Source organism: Bactrocera oleae, chromosome 2 (assembly GCF_042242935.1).
Source record: "Bactrocera oleae isolate idBacOlea1 chromosome 2, idBacOlea1, whole genome shotgun sequence".
NCBI classification, from domain to species: domain Eukaryota; kingdom Metazoa; phylum Arthropoda; class Insecta; order Diptera; family Tephritidae; genus Bactrocera; species Bactrocera oleae.
In genome coordinates this window covers 40032353-40047844 of record NC_091536.1, presented here as the reverse complement: position 1 = coordinate 40047844, position 15492 = coordinate 40032353, and the positions used below count along the sequence as shown (strand labels likewise).

General features: G+C 35.9%; 1 protein-coding gene across 2 annotated transcripts in view; it reads left to right on the top strand.

The window, feature by feature from the left end:
* Window positions 1-15492, top strand: part of l(3)80Fg (dnaJ homolog subfamily C member 16 l(3)80Fg) — a 405661-nt gene that overhangs the window by 92998 nt on the left and 297171 nt on the right. For both annotated transcript variants that reach the window (XM_070113021.1, XM_070113022.1), the window contains exon 2: window positions 6631-7022. In XM_070113021.1, the coding sequence (XP_069969122.1) occupies window positions 6631-7022 (392 nt within the window). The remainder of the gene's footprint in view (window positions 1-6630; window positions 7023-15492) is intronic.

The following is a 15492-nucleotide window of genomic DNA, read 5'->3' as shown; positions in this document are numbered from 1 at the left end:
GGTTAGCCTTATTCCTCATATGTATATCGGTCTGTATGCACGATGCCGTTAAAAAACTTAAGTGGACGTGTAATATTGGTCATACTATATTCTAACGCCGACAAAATGTGAATAAATGTAGTATATGAAATACCCACTGTATACTGTGTGAGTTATTTATTTATAAAATTGCTTGAAAATATGTTCTCGAGTATACCTTAAGAATGTTAAAAGTGGTTATTGCAAAAAGCTTCGACCATTCTCTGCCCCCAAAATACCCTATATAGTAATTTCCAACATTCCAGCTGACTATAAACCGTTTATGTTAAATGTGTGATACTTGAATGAAATTAAGTGGCAGAGCGTTAAATATGTAACTATGATGTTGTCGTAAATTACCCGCTTTTTATCACCAGTCACAATCCGCTTCAGAAACGGGTCGATTTGCAGATGGAAATTCGGTCCATCATGTTTTTTGCGTTAGTTCGTGTGACACCCAAACATCGAGCTCCTTTTTGAATCCAAGGTTATGCAAATGGTTCCAAACGGTTTTCTGGCTTATCTTTAGTTCCTCAGCAATTAAATAAGTGCTCACGTGACGGTCTGTTTCCACTATTTCCATGATTTTATCGCAATTTTCGACGACAGGCCTCCCGACGCGTGGTGCATTTTTGACATCGAAATTACCGGAACGGAACCTAGCAAATAACTTTTGTGCTACACGTTCGTTTACAGTATTGGGCCCATAAACTAAATTAATGTTTTCAGCCGCTTTGGCTGCTTTTTCGCTTTGATCGAAGAAAAATTGTATAATATAGTGAATTTTCTCTTTGCTGGTGTCCATCTTTGACGAGCGCTCACAACGAACTGAGTAAATCAATCGAAAAACTGTCAAAGACAAACTTACACAAACACGTTTTCAGCGCCGTATGGGATGACATGATGCGACACGTAACACTAGTACCATGGACAATAACGCCATCTCTGAGATAAAAACCAAACGAACTTTTTACTTGACCTAATATTTGGTGTAAATTTTAGAATGAACCTCATGTCCCTAATATAATATAATTAATTCCCATCTTATGGTTGACGTTTATTTCAATGTATTAAATTTAGCTTCTTCGGTTAGGATTATATCGCATATACTCATATAATATAGCATAATTTTAATTGATGCGAATAAAACTGACTATGACCTATAACATAACTTAATAATCGAATAATGAATGTTGAATTCTTTCGCATATTTTTTACTATTATATAAAGACCATGTTCTTCCATTGAGACACGCTTTGTTGGAATCAGAGTTGCGTTTTTTTTTTTTAAAAATGTTGCAATAAAAATTAAATTTTAATTTTTGAATACCGATGTTCGCATTCAAAATTAAATTTTAATTTTTATAATCGCGGTGAATATAATCCCGCGAAAAATTGTTAATTCTAAAACAATTTCTTTTATTAATTCTTAATTATGTATGTAGGATTCTTATTGTGTAAATAAAGGGACAGTAAAGATTGCTAAAAATCTGAATTGCTAGCAATATTGCCAATGGGGACTATACATTGCTGATGTTTAGCAATTGTTGTCTAAATATATTTCATGCCAACCTCAATAGCGATGTATTTGACAGATAATGTACATTGTTTGTGGAGAAGCTGTTTGGCAAATAGTAGACAAATTTAAATTCTAACAGGAAAGTGAATAATCAATAAATTACATAAGTAATTCAGATATGCATTCACGAGGAAACGAATTTAAAAGAACTGCTGCATACATAACATGTATGTTGTGCGTTATTACTTCGTAGTTATTCATTTGTGAACGTATATTATTTATCCAATTCAATACAGAAATGATGTTTTTAATACGGAAAAGATCTTGCTTACTTCAGCATTTTCATTGTTGAGCATATTTCCGCTATACCAACTAAAATTAAGATGATTGAGTTAAGTAAAAATAATATTTTTATAGGGATTAACAGATGTCATGGCCTAATTATAATGGGGATACTGAATTGGGTGTCTCTCATTTTAATAACATTATTACGAAATTATTTGAAAAGTATGGTCCAATAGTAATTGTTAATAGAAGTAAAAGTAGTAGTCCGTTGTAGTCGAAAGAGTTACATAAATTGAAAAACAGAAAAACTCGAACCTTTAAACATTTAAAAAAACCCGGTTCACTTGTCGACTATTCTAAATATTCCGTATTGCTTCGACAATATTTTGACCTAAACAAAAAATGTTATACTAATTACTTAAATAAAGTAAAAAAGAATGTTGTAAGTAATCCAAAATCGTTTTATGATTTCGTCAACTCCAAACGCAGGATTTCCAAATTGAATGATGAAATACAAATCTATCATTTCAACTGACAATGTTATTATATCCAATATGTTTGCAGAATGTTTCAAGTCAAACTACTGTAATAATTCTTCCAAAACTTTTTCTTATCAGCACGTGCTGTGTTCGAATACTTTAATTAACGCTCCAATTATTTCTGAAGAAGACGTCCTACTTAAATTAAACAAGTTAAAACCATCTTTTAGTTAAAGTCCTAAAAAATAGTGCCAAATATATTTACTTGCCCTTGACAAGGATATTTAATTCCTCTTTTAAACACGGTATATTTCTTTCAATATGTAAACAGTCATTTATAATTCCTTTGCATAAAAGTGGATTTAGATCCAATATTGAAAACTATAGAGGTATCGCAAAACTATCAGTTATACCTAAACTTTTTGAAGCTATCATCACTGACCATATAACCTTTTCGATTTCTCGGTTATTTTCCTCATCTCAGCATGGATTTCGTAAAAGGAAATCGACTCTAACAAACTTGTTTGAATTTGTAAACCATGTATCATTGGGTTTTAGGGAACATAAGCATACGGATGTTATATACACAGACTTTAGCAAAGCTATCGATAAAGTAAACCTCTCTAATCTCATACATAAACTTGATCTACTGGGCTTTAAGCCAAGATTTCTTCAATGGGTAGCTTCCTATCTTTATAATAGAACACAACGAGTGATATTTGAGGATACACCTTCAGATACTATTAATGTTTCTTCAGGTGTTCCGCAAGGTAGTCATCTTGGCCCGATTCTGTTCTTGTTGTTTATTAACAATATCTCTTCAGCAATTGAGTTCCCAAAAATTTTATTATACGCTGACGACGTAAAGCTTTTTAAATCATACACTTCAACTGAGGAAAGGTGTCTGTGACAAACAAACTTAAACAATATGGTTGCATGGTGTGATAGAAATGATTTGCCATTGAATCTCAATAAATGTAAGACGATGTGCTTTTCCGTAGATCTGTGCACCCCTCTTCTTATGTAATAAAACACCATATTCTGGAGCAAGTTTTTAACTATGTTGATTTGGGAGTTAATATGGACCCTAAGCTTAATTTTTGTCTTCATATTTACACCATGGTCTTGAAAGCAAAAGCTGCCTTCAGTTTTGTTAAACGTTGGTCTAAAGAATTTAGAGATCCGTATATTACTAAAACACTTTATACAACTTTGGTTAGACCTATATTGGAATATGGCTCTGTTGTTCAAAAACAATTTTTACTTTTCGCCAAGCGCATTTCCGATGGGATTCTAGGGCAAGTCTACCTCCATACACTAGTCGTTTAAAACTTATTAATCTACCTACACTTTCTAGTCGTAGGAAAATGCTTGGCATAATATTCTTAGTGAAAATCTTGAATGGAACAGTTTGCAGTTCTTTTCTCCTGTCTGAAATTAAATTTAATATCCCGATTCGCTTTTCGAGGCAGTTTAGACCTTTACTGTTAAAATCCTGTAGATCAAATTTTGAACTAAACGAGCCATTCCGCCGTATATGTCATGATCTTAATTATCATTCCAGCACATTTGACTTATCTGACTCACTTTTCAAAATTAAAAAGACTTTATTGTTTTCTCTTAATAAATGAAAATGTAACAATTTATTATATTATAACTATAAATCTAAGCTGTTGAAATTTTTGTTTCTGTAGCTGAGCAGTTTTAGATCTCAACACTCACTCTATTGCCTTTTCTGGCTCGGCTAATGCCGCACGTATGCGGATTGCGCCCCTCGCGTCGGTTGGGCGGGAGGAGGGTAATCGTTGGGTTATTATCATATGTAATAAACTAGTAAAACTTTATTAACCAAACTTGCTGGACACATTTCCCCCTAGCACCTTAACATACAGTGTGAGGTCCCCACCTCATAAACCGGTTATGTTAACAACTAATAAAAGTGCGACAACTCAGTACAGCACGTCAGAAACATTAAATTTCACAGTAAAGATGGCGCGGAAGGGCTAATAAGAAGTGTTGTAAAAATTAATTGTCCGGTGCCACGTCCTCCTATACCTGCTGTCACGTACTACTTACCATTTAAAATTTCCAAGTGTTACGCATATTTGCCAACATTTTATAGCGGTACTTTCTTCGGTATCAAATTTTTTATTTATAAATAGGTAATATTATTTATAAATAGGTATAGGAATCCAAGACAGATTTGCGTAGTTGTCAGGATTGCAAACCAATTCTGATTTTGAATGGTGTCACAGAATCTGATTGGATTTGCGTCTTTTCGAACATATGCAAAACCAATATTTGAATCAGCTGTTTACTAATGTGACAAAATTTGCAAATTAGGAAGCGTTTTATAGATTCGAAATGCTGAATGTAGTCTACAAAAGTTTACAATGAGTTCCGCTATTTTAGCTTTTATTTTATTTGAAGAAAAAAGCAACGAAAAAAAAATAAAAGGAATATATTAAAAGATCACAGTAATCACCAGAGGAGTCGCATGTGAAATTTGGCTTGCATTTATTTGTATGTTTGTATACATGCTTACTTTACAGATTTATAACACATTATCGACTGAATAAAGACGAATTTGAGTGTTAAATTACGTTTGTTACGTTTTGTAAATTCTCTTAAAATATCTTGATTTTTTCAATAAACTCGATAATTATGACATTTTTTGTTTTATTCTTATGTTTTCCCCTATAGAAATAACGATAAATTAAATCGAAACAATAATATAAATTATTTTCTTCACTTACGTTTCAAATCTGTCAGCAAAAATCCTCTTGTTTTGTTTCCTATAACAAAACCGATAAAATTGGTTTTTGTCGGTTTCAATTCTAATTCTGACAACTATCAGATTCTACAACACCCCTGATTATGTTGTAGACTAAATAATTGAAAGTTTGTGAGGCTTACAAAATGAGCTCGAAATAAAAGGGACTGACACGCGATGAAAAATTTATAAGTTTTTATTTTTTTAATTTAATTCAACTTCTACTATAATTAAAATTCATGTTTTATGTTATTTATTTAAATTAAGACACAAAATTTAGTTGCGTTATTAATTTAAAAACAATAAAATCGAACGCTTTTGTATAACTAAAGAAAGACTATTATTATCCATAAACGAAATAAATTAATTAAAATTAAAATCGTAATTATAATAAAGTAATATAATAAGTTTACTTGTGCTTACTAAAAACAATACAAAAATAAAAAACAACAAATTTGAAGAAAATCCCGAAAAAGTCCGAAAAAAAATGTATGAAAGTATAGAGGTAAGTTCCGCGTGGCCGTAGGTGTATGTATGGTGTATAACTTTTCCTCAGACCGTTATGCTACAATGTGAAAATGGGCTAAATCGGAATACAACCACGCCAAAATTTTTTAGAACATATTTTTTAAGTTTAGTGGCTTCATCCCTCGTCAAAAAATGGTTGATGATGGAATATTGCTTTTCAAGCCACCAGATACCAATTTTAACGCAAATATCGGTTAGTCAGTGAGATTATTAATGGATGGATGGAGTGAATCTTTTCTGATAGTAAAATGCCCATTTGCCACAAATGGATGAAATCGGATCAGTACTTCCTCTGTCTCCCATGTACCTAATATAAGGATCTTCAAACTTCTTCAGTCATTCTGTGAGATATCTGAATTCGGAAGACACTTATTTATAATAATGTGTTTTTGTGTCTAAGATGAATAAAATTGCGTCAATACTTCTCCTATCCTAAGATAATATTTTTCAAACTACCGGTTAACTTTTAATCGTATATATATAATCTGCTTCTTATAAGTGATTTAACCCATAGTACAAATCGATGAGTTACAAAATATGTAATCTAATCTATTCATAATTTCGCCGAATAATGAATATTGAGATCATTTGCAAAAATTTTGATAAAGTTTTATTAACACCTGTATTTACATTTTTACTCTTTTGATCCTTGCAAATTGCGAAAGTTTAAAATTTTTAGCTACACCCGAACTTGGACATTCCTTACTTGTTAAAATAAAATTGCTTTACTTTTATTCCCAGAGAGATGTATTAAGTTTTCCACAAAATTTGTAACACCCAGATGGAAACGTCTGAGACCCTATAAAGTATATGTATAAATGATCAGCGTGATGAGCTGTGTCGAATAAGCTATGTCCGTCTGTACATACGCGAACCAGTTCCTTAGTGTTTGACATATCGATCTGAAGTTTTGCACACGATCTGTGAAGGGTATTGTTTTGTTCATACGATCATTTTTGAATTGTCGAAGAGCATTATTTTTTCCTTGAATATACAAAGTTTTTAATTATTGCAATCATTTTTTAACAGGCATCCTGATAAAAATAAACACCCAGATGCGAATAAGATTTTCGTTAAAATGAAGCAGGCTTATGAGTTGCTAAGTGACCCTGACCGACGACGCATGTATGATCAGCATGGAATACGCAGTGAAGATGCGCATTATTTTGCAGCTAAGAGTGATTTATACCGTAAAACTTCCTCGGAACAATTTGAAAATTTTTTTGGAAAACAGTTTAATGCGGACAATGACATCAGCTTCTATCACAGAATCTCCATAACTATTAAGAATTATGAGAAGAAAATAGTTCCAAACAGCAAGTCCACACCTTATATTGTCATGTTTTATAATGATTGGTGTTTTCGTTGCACGCGACTTATCAGTGTATTTAAAAGGCTTATCGACGCTCTGGAACCACTAGGTAAGGTATATTTTAGAACGAAAAGTTAATATATGATATGTTCGGGTGAAACTGGGCATACAAGTACACTATTCTCGCAAATTTTAAGATTGCTGACCTCTAGGTATAATCCCTTGCATACGAGGTCTGTTAAAATAAAAATCGTTTTTGAAGAATCCAATTGTCAAAAGTTTGATATGATTGAACACGACACGAAAATCGCCACGTTCGTAAAACACGTCTAACCTTAGCGACTACTACAGGCAAAGTAAGCATACAGTGAATACAGATGAAAATTTTATTGTACTTCAGGGACAAGTATATCAACACAATAACAAAAATTTGACAATTGGACTCTCCAAACCCGCATAATTCTTACACTCCCGTTATTTTTTAAACACACCTCGTGTGTATTCTAAAGTAAAAATATTAAAAATGGAGTAATGAAGCGCGGAGTGAACTTCATTTAATGCTTCAACTCTCAATTTGAACGTGAAATTTTGAAATTTGTTTTCCAAGAGTTAGGTAAATTTTCACGGACATGTAAATTTGTATACGGATATGAATGCATGTGGAATCAGATTTTAAACAACCGTTGCGTACATAATAACACAAAATATATCCCTAACTGTGCTCGTTTTTTATAAACCGGACATAAGGTCATACATATCCTTATAGATTAAATGGTCGGAAAATTATTTGGCCTAATGATGAAGTCTTTCCAAATTAACGATGAATCTGATTTAGTGAATGAATTCAAAAAACGTAGCACCCATCGCGCCCATAATTTTTGTCTTTATAAAAATTAGTCATAGTTTACTGTTTTCAAGACAGGCCCATTCCGATAATATTGTGTGTGTTCGGTGATTTTTTCATCTGTGTTGAATAGGGGTGAAACAATTTTCGAAGATGCAAAAAAAAAAATTTACATATTGTGCAACTACGATGTTCGCCCTGCTATTCAAGTTATTAAATACATTCATGAATTGAAAAAAAAAATACTTTGCTTTGCAAGATTAACGCATCTAGAAGAACTGTATTAATTTGAAAATTTGAATTCGATATTTATACATACATACGCACTTATATCTTGATATTTAGTTTTGAACAAAATCCTTTGAGTATACTGTTTGTATTCATCTTTTTTTTTATTGCACTCAATACTTCCAGCACGTTTACAAAATAAATTCACCTTTTTTGAAAAGTGAAAATTTAAACTCCTGAAATTTTTAAATGCTATTGAATGGAACGCCTATTTTAGAGATCGCATTATTGATCTCAAGTTTATTAAATGTTTTTTCTTTGCACAATTTATGACACCTTACGTTAAATTTAAACATTAATGAGAGATATAAGTATTTTTTTGTTTAAATATTTTCATTATCAGCTGGGCAATTGAGGTTTTTAACACACAGGAACACAACGAACTCTCTCTAAATAGTAGTAGTAACCATCCTTGCAGTCATCTGCTTGGAGAGCCGCCGCCTGCTAGCAGCATCAAGATAACAGTTAAAAATATCTTAAAAAAGGTCCACAAAATTATAAAAAATACATGTGAGTTGAAGTCACAGGGAGTGGACGTGCTTATTTTTCCTCCGTAACTCAAACGCTATTTTGTGTTAATGCCGTGCGCTTGTGGTCTAAGAGTAGATCGTGCTCAGCCTAAGATGCAACGAAGTTTTTTATCTGCCTTGTGTCAATTTATCACAGGCTGGTGTACACTTTTTGCTTAAATCTAATAAGGCATTTTATTTCAAAGTTTGGGCTGTAGCTCGGAGAAATTTAATTCGTTCGCCGCCTGCGTCGCCAACAGTATGTAATGTTCAGCCTCTCATTACTTCTACTGTAAATTTGCACCAACAAAGTGTTGATCAGTCACAAAATGAATTAATAGAACCCTTGTTGAATCATCATTATTTTAATGAGGTAAATTTGTTGCTAAAAATCTCTGCTGAAGTTACTTCACTGAGAAGTGAAAACTCTGAGGCTCTCTCATTAACCCAACAACTATATGATGATCGGAATTCCTTGTTTGTAAAGTTAGAGATCTGTAATGTGCAGAGCAAATTATCTGGCAACGTATCGAATGCTTCCTCTGCCACTTCATCTGCTGCTAGCTCCACTCTCACTACTGCCACTGTTGTTGGTACAAATGCTTCTCCGTCCAATGTTGCTGTTTTTGTGTCTTATAAAAATGTGAGTATGGATTATTTAGCTCCCGCTGCTTTAAAATTGTCCCAATACATACTTGTATACTGAGGCTGCATTAATATCTAATGCATTATCTGCTGCTTCATCTGCTGTCAGCTTCACTCTTACCACTGCCGCTGTTGCTGTTTTTATTTCTGCTGATACCTGCCGCCGTTACCAACGCTGTTAAAACTGCGCCAATACATATACTGAGGCTGTTGTTAGGAAGGTCAATGCTCACTCGCATGCCAGTGCTCAAAACAATCCAATTGTTGCTGCTAAGCCTGACCGCATAAAAAATGCTGTTAATACTGCTCAGTCAGCTGCCTTTGATGATACCATGAGTTGTCCTGTTAATTCGAACTCGACTTCTATTAATGCCAATGGTACTTTGAAATCAACAGTGAGTAATAGGAGCAAAAAGTTCCGGCTGCTTCAACTGTTGTTGGTGTTAATGCCAAATGTGATCTCGATGTCGTCATATCCATGGAATGAATTCATTTGTCTGCCTTTAAGAGCTCTCTTACTGAGGCAGAGATTATATATTTCATTGGTAAAAATGCTCATGTTGATAGGCAACATCTTTTATGTTATAAACTTATTAAAAAAGATACTAATATTAATAATAGTGGGTAAATTTTATGCTAGGTGTGTCCTCTTTTCTTAATTTCGTTTTTTCTTCTTCAGTATGGCTTTCTGGTATCAAGCTGCGCCCTTTTAAGTTTATTCCAAAGATAGGGGAAAACAAAGCTGTGGACTAGTTGATGCCCCTGTTTTATTATGCTATAATTTTCTATAAGTCTGTAAGAACTAATGTTCATAGACTTAAATAATTAAATAAATAAATTTCGGCATATTGCCCGGAATAATACATGATTTATTGATCGCATCTTTTTTCCGCGTAGTTTCATCTTCATAAGTTCTCAAACGTTTTCGATCGTGTTCGCATCTGGCGACTGTGAAGACCAATCTAATAAAGCTATGTTATTCTCTTTGTTGTTGTTGTTGTAGCGGCAGAATTCTGCCGAGTTGACAGTGCCGGAATAAACCCGGGTCCGTTCCGGTTACGTAGACCCGACTGTCGTGGGAACGGATGTTATTCTCTTCTTTCCAGCTGCTACACAAGCGACTCCGTCAAGGTAAAAAAAAATACTTTTTTGCCAATTTTTTTTCTTACATATGGATTGAGTAATTTTATTCGGACCTTTTGTACATTATTAAGCATACTTTCGATAATATAGGGTAATTTGTTCATGCAGGAATATTGAAGCATAAGCCGGTAACAGAGCTTCCCCCAGAACGTCTTGAGAAAAAAACAATTTGCGGTGTTCACCATAGCTCGGCTGGAAATTATCCGAAAAAAACCAAGAAAAATTTGTTAAATTAGCATCAAATCTTCCCCCCCCAACGTTCTCTGATAATTTTTTTCATTTAAACACCCTTAATGTAAAAACAAATTTTATATGTCAAAAATGTGTATAAAGTTTGAAATGAATCGGTCAAGTAGTTAACTGACAGTGAACACGGACTTTGAAAAATTAGTTTTGAGAAAAACGCGTCTAAAGTTTATAAACTATTGGTTGGAGCGTTAAAGGCCAGGATATTAATAAGACAATAAATTTAAAAATATAGCTTCTATCAACCTAAAACTTTAAGGACATATGCTTGAAATGTTAAACAATAAGATAAGAGAGAAAAAAAAAATCGATTTTTCGAAAGTAAAAACCCTAGCCCCCCCCCTGAAGTATACAACTCAATTTATGTGCATGTGCAACATAAATAATTATTTTTTGTTTTTCTAATTCGTCCAACTGTAAGTATCACGATATTGGTTTAATGACGCCAAGGTTGTCGTAACCTTTGGTGCATGTGTGATATGTTTTTTTTTTGCGAGATGTAAAAAAATCATTGAAAGACACTGTTGCCTTTACAATAGTAGTGTGAGACTTTAACTCACTAAAACAAAACATCTCAAGAAAAATAACCAATAGCTTTATTACGATTCCCATGCGGAACTACCGTTAAGTATTACATCGCAGGGGTAGCTAAGCCTATTGGCTAGAACGTGTTAGGGATGTAAAATCTGATTTTGGCTGTTATGCCTGCTTTGACCGTAGCATGTGTAGCACAAGATTTTCTGGTGTTAGTCTTTCAAAAATTTGGGGTTCCAAATATTTTCTCTCTGTCTCATATTGCGGCCAGAGGAAAAAAACGTGTTTTGTATTCTCTCTCTCACTGTCACAATATGAACACATTTCCGCCTTATCGGGACTATATTTGTAAAGGTATTCCATAAAACAACCATACCCACTGAGCTGCGTCAAATAAAAGTCAACGTTGCCATGTTTTGTATTACACCAGGTTTCAACGTCTTCCACCGTGCTTGCCATTCATTTATACTCTTCCGTCTTTCTTCTTCGCGGACTATGGCTGTGAGAGGCCTGCCTATATTTTTGCTGTTATCGTACACTTTCTTATACTCCAGGGCCATTATGCCAGGTAGCATTATACCAGGTAGCATTATACCAGATATCACTCCAGAGGCTTCGTGCGACACTGCGGAAGGCGCTGCATACATTACCTTTGTCAATAGTAGCCTTCTGCTCTGACTAGGCCCACCTATGTTAGCCATTATTCGACTTAAGGCCGTGTTTACAAGCGCAGCTTTTTCACAGGCTTTCTAGACATTTACTTTTTAGTTGATTCTCGCGTCAATTATTACGCCTAAGTATTTTAGATATGACTGTGACGTGATGCTATGTCTGTCAATATTCAGTGTGATGGATACCACTTTCTTCCTGCTGGAAATTAACACAGCTTCTGTGTTTTGCCCCGCCAGTTGCAACTTCGCTGTTGTTAGCCATTCTTTATTTCTCAGCGCAACAGTACTGCGTATGCGCTCAATCAGGTGTAGTTCTTTTGCCCCGATTGTCACCGCAATATCGTCAGCATATCCTATTATTTGCACTTCTTTCGACATCGGAAGGCGAATGACTCCATCATATAATATGTTCCATAGAAGTGGATCCAGTACCGATCCTTGTGGTACTCCACCAGTCACTTTCTATCGCTTGACACCTTCATCTGTGTCATATAGCAGCACGGTGTTAGATAACTAACTGTTTATAATCCGCAGGAGATACGATGGCTATTTAAGGGTCTCTAATGCTTGACTTATGTGGGCTCAACACACAGAATTGAATGCATTTTTAACAGCCAAGGTATCGACTGCACAGTATTCCTTAGAGACGTACAACTACCTTTTGCCCTCAGTAGCTTTGCCTGCTATTTCGGTCAGATTTTTTAATCGCGTCAATTGTCGAGCGTATTGAAAGTCAGAAAGACCCACTACTTCTTCAAGGCGTTTTTCTACCCGATCACATATGATCCGTTCGATGATGCTACCACTGGTATTGATCATATAGAGTGGATCAAATGAGTTCTTGGATCCCGTATTTAGCAGTACGACGGCAAGTAGTGAGAATGCTTTGAGCAAGGCATTTCCACTTTGATTTGTCGTTCGACTTCCTCATTCCAAAGCCCAAGCGTTAAATCCCTTGCTATTAAATTGGGTGTTGTTGTTTGAACATCCCTAGCTAGGTCGTCAAGAAACTATTTAAAGTCTACTAGCGGTACGCTTGGTGGTACGTGACAACTATGTAAGTGCCACACACCTCTACTCTTACGTAAAGTATTTACCAAGCAGTGGACTATCTTGCACCGCTTTGTCGCCGCAGGCTCATATTGCCACTTTTCCTGTGATGTCTGAAACCCTGTCTTAGTTTATGATTCTATGTGCATCTTAAATAAATATGTTTGTATTGTTGTGTGTTTAATGCATGCGTATTACATGTAAATTTATATGTTTTTACGCGTTTGTTTATGTACATATACATATATCTATGTTTTATACTGTCTCAACATTGTCAATGATAAGCATGTTCAAAGATATTTGAACATATTGCTGAGGGAAAGAAATTATTATTTATAATAAAATAATTTAGGCAATTTAAACATATCTAATCGAAGTTGTCTTCGCGTATAGAAGTGTAATGATACATATGCATGTACAAACAAACAACAATATGTCCCGTTAACCCTGAGCCTACTGTCTAAAAATACATCAAATGTGTATTGTAACACAGATAATTATGCATATGAAGCAGCAAGGGCGAGATATGCGGTCATTTGAAAAGTAAAATAATCGATTGAACCGATTGTGCCAATATTTTCCTAAATTGAGACGTTACCGCCGTATTCTCGATATTATTGCAAAAAGATTTCCAAGAATTGCTTTTTGCTCTCCTAACGTCCTTTTTGTATGACATTAGGATGTTGTAGTAATTATCCCAATCTTCCTCGCCTTGGGATAGCTTAGCTAAACTGAACTGGAGGAGGTCTTATTCTACCTCTACTTCGTGTTATTGCCGGCAAACTTCGGTGAATCGTTTAACGAAGATGTGGAGGTTCTCCTTGCTTTTGGGTTGAAACGGCAGAATCATAGGGATACGTTTTTCCAGCTCTTGCTTGTGCACCAGCCAGTTCATTTTCCTATGATTGCTGAAGTCGTTGACTTTATCTGCCCTTTCCTCAATAATACATTCAATATATCGGTGAACCGAAAAAGAGTGTTGTTCATCCAAGTAAAGTCATGCACTTGGATGCCTCGCTATCCCGGACCAACTCTTTTACCAGCAGAGGTGGCACATGCTCCTCATCGTATGGCATATAACTTGACACCAGCGGGTAACTACTTGCGCTCGTTTCCCAGCTTACTGGTGCTGTGTCATGGTTGCTATAACGATGTAGCATAAAACGTTAAGTTAGCCATATATAGCTTGTAGTTCGGTGTCCTCAATCCGCAAATACGCCCTCCATTTACCTATGGCTCCTGAATGAGGACACCCTCTGTTTGTTCTATTGTCACGCGGTTAAATAAGGCTACTGAAGCTGGTTTGCTGTGATGGAGATTAATTTGTAGAAGATGCATTAACAATTGTATAAAGGTTTGATTTGTAGGTTACGGGGTCCTCGAAGGCCTGTTACGGGGTCCTCGAAGGCCTTGATAAATTTTCACCCCTCCGTAGGCAGACGCGGATTGCAGACTCTTATGAGCTGCATAATCTGGTCCGGCTGTGATGGTGTAGCCGAGATCTAGACCCTTGCCCTTGGTCTGGACGGGATGTCCTTTTTGTCTACCGCTACCAATTTAGCTCCGGGATATACCTCCCTTACCTGGATATTGCAGCATTATATAGTACGACCGCACTGGTACCAGCCGACATCTGTGTATGAAGGTGGCCGACCCGGATTGCTTAATAGCACCTCCAGCACCACATATATCAGCGCAGCTTGCACCTATTTCTGCATAGCCTCCGCTACGCAAGTAAGGCGCCAGGTATCCGTTGGCTCCGATCGAGACTGGACTATTTTAGTCAGGTCGCATGACACCTTGGTCCAGCCCCTTTTTGTTTGTTGTATTCCGACCATAGTAAAACTCCTTATCTGTATACTATGCTATTGAGGAGCAAAGAACACACAGGCAAGAGTGTTACGCCATGCCAATCCCTGTGATCCCCGAATAAGAGATTTCAATTAAGAGATTCCGCAAATGGTAAACCAACATAAGCGGAAAAATTGGGTAGAGTCCTGCAACCTCTCCACCAGTGTAAGTGAGCTTTGGACTACTGTCAAGGCCTTGTCTAATCCGAGTAAACATGACAACTGGGTTAAAATACAACGGCTATACACACTGCACTCTTCGGCAGACAAGACCAAACGATGTGTTACCCGACGGATGCGCAAAATGCCAAAAGACTGCGCGCCACTTACCTTCACAGATGGTTAGGTTCATAGTGTCATCAATAAGGCAAAATCTTTCAAAACAATTAGCCCTGGTCATCCTGGACCATCACCAAGGTGTTCAACCTGTCGCTGACCACTCTTCAAATACCCGATGTGTGGAAAGTCGGAAGAGTGGTACCACTACTAAAACCTAGGAAACCCGCCAACAAATGGGAGTCTTATCGTCCAATAACTCTCCTTTCCCCAGTAATGAAGACACTTATGGCCTTGCTACTCCCGACCTTCACTCACTCCCTGAGTCTACCAGATCACCAACATGGAATAATCCACGCTCCTTCCAAGGTTGGAGCTATGGAGTACCTGAGCGGTGTACAATAATCCGTACTGTTTCGAGGCCAAAATTTAATTTCTATATATCGAAACTCAATCAATCACCAGAGTGATTTTCCATCACTTCGTACGCTGATGAATGCAAGATCCTTATTGGCGTCGGGCA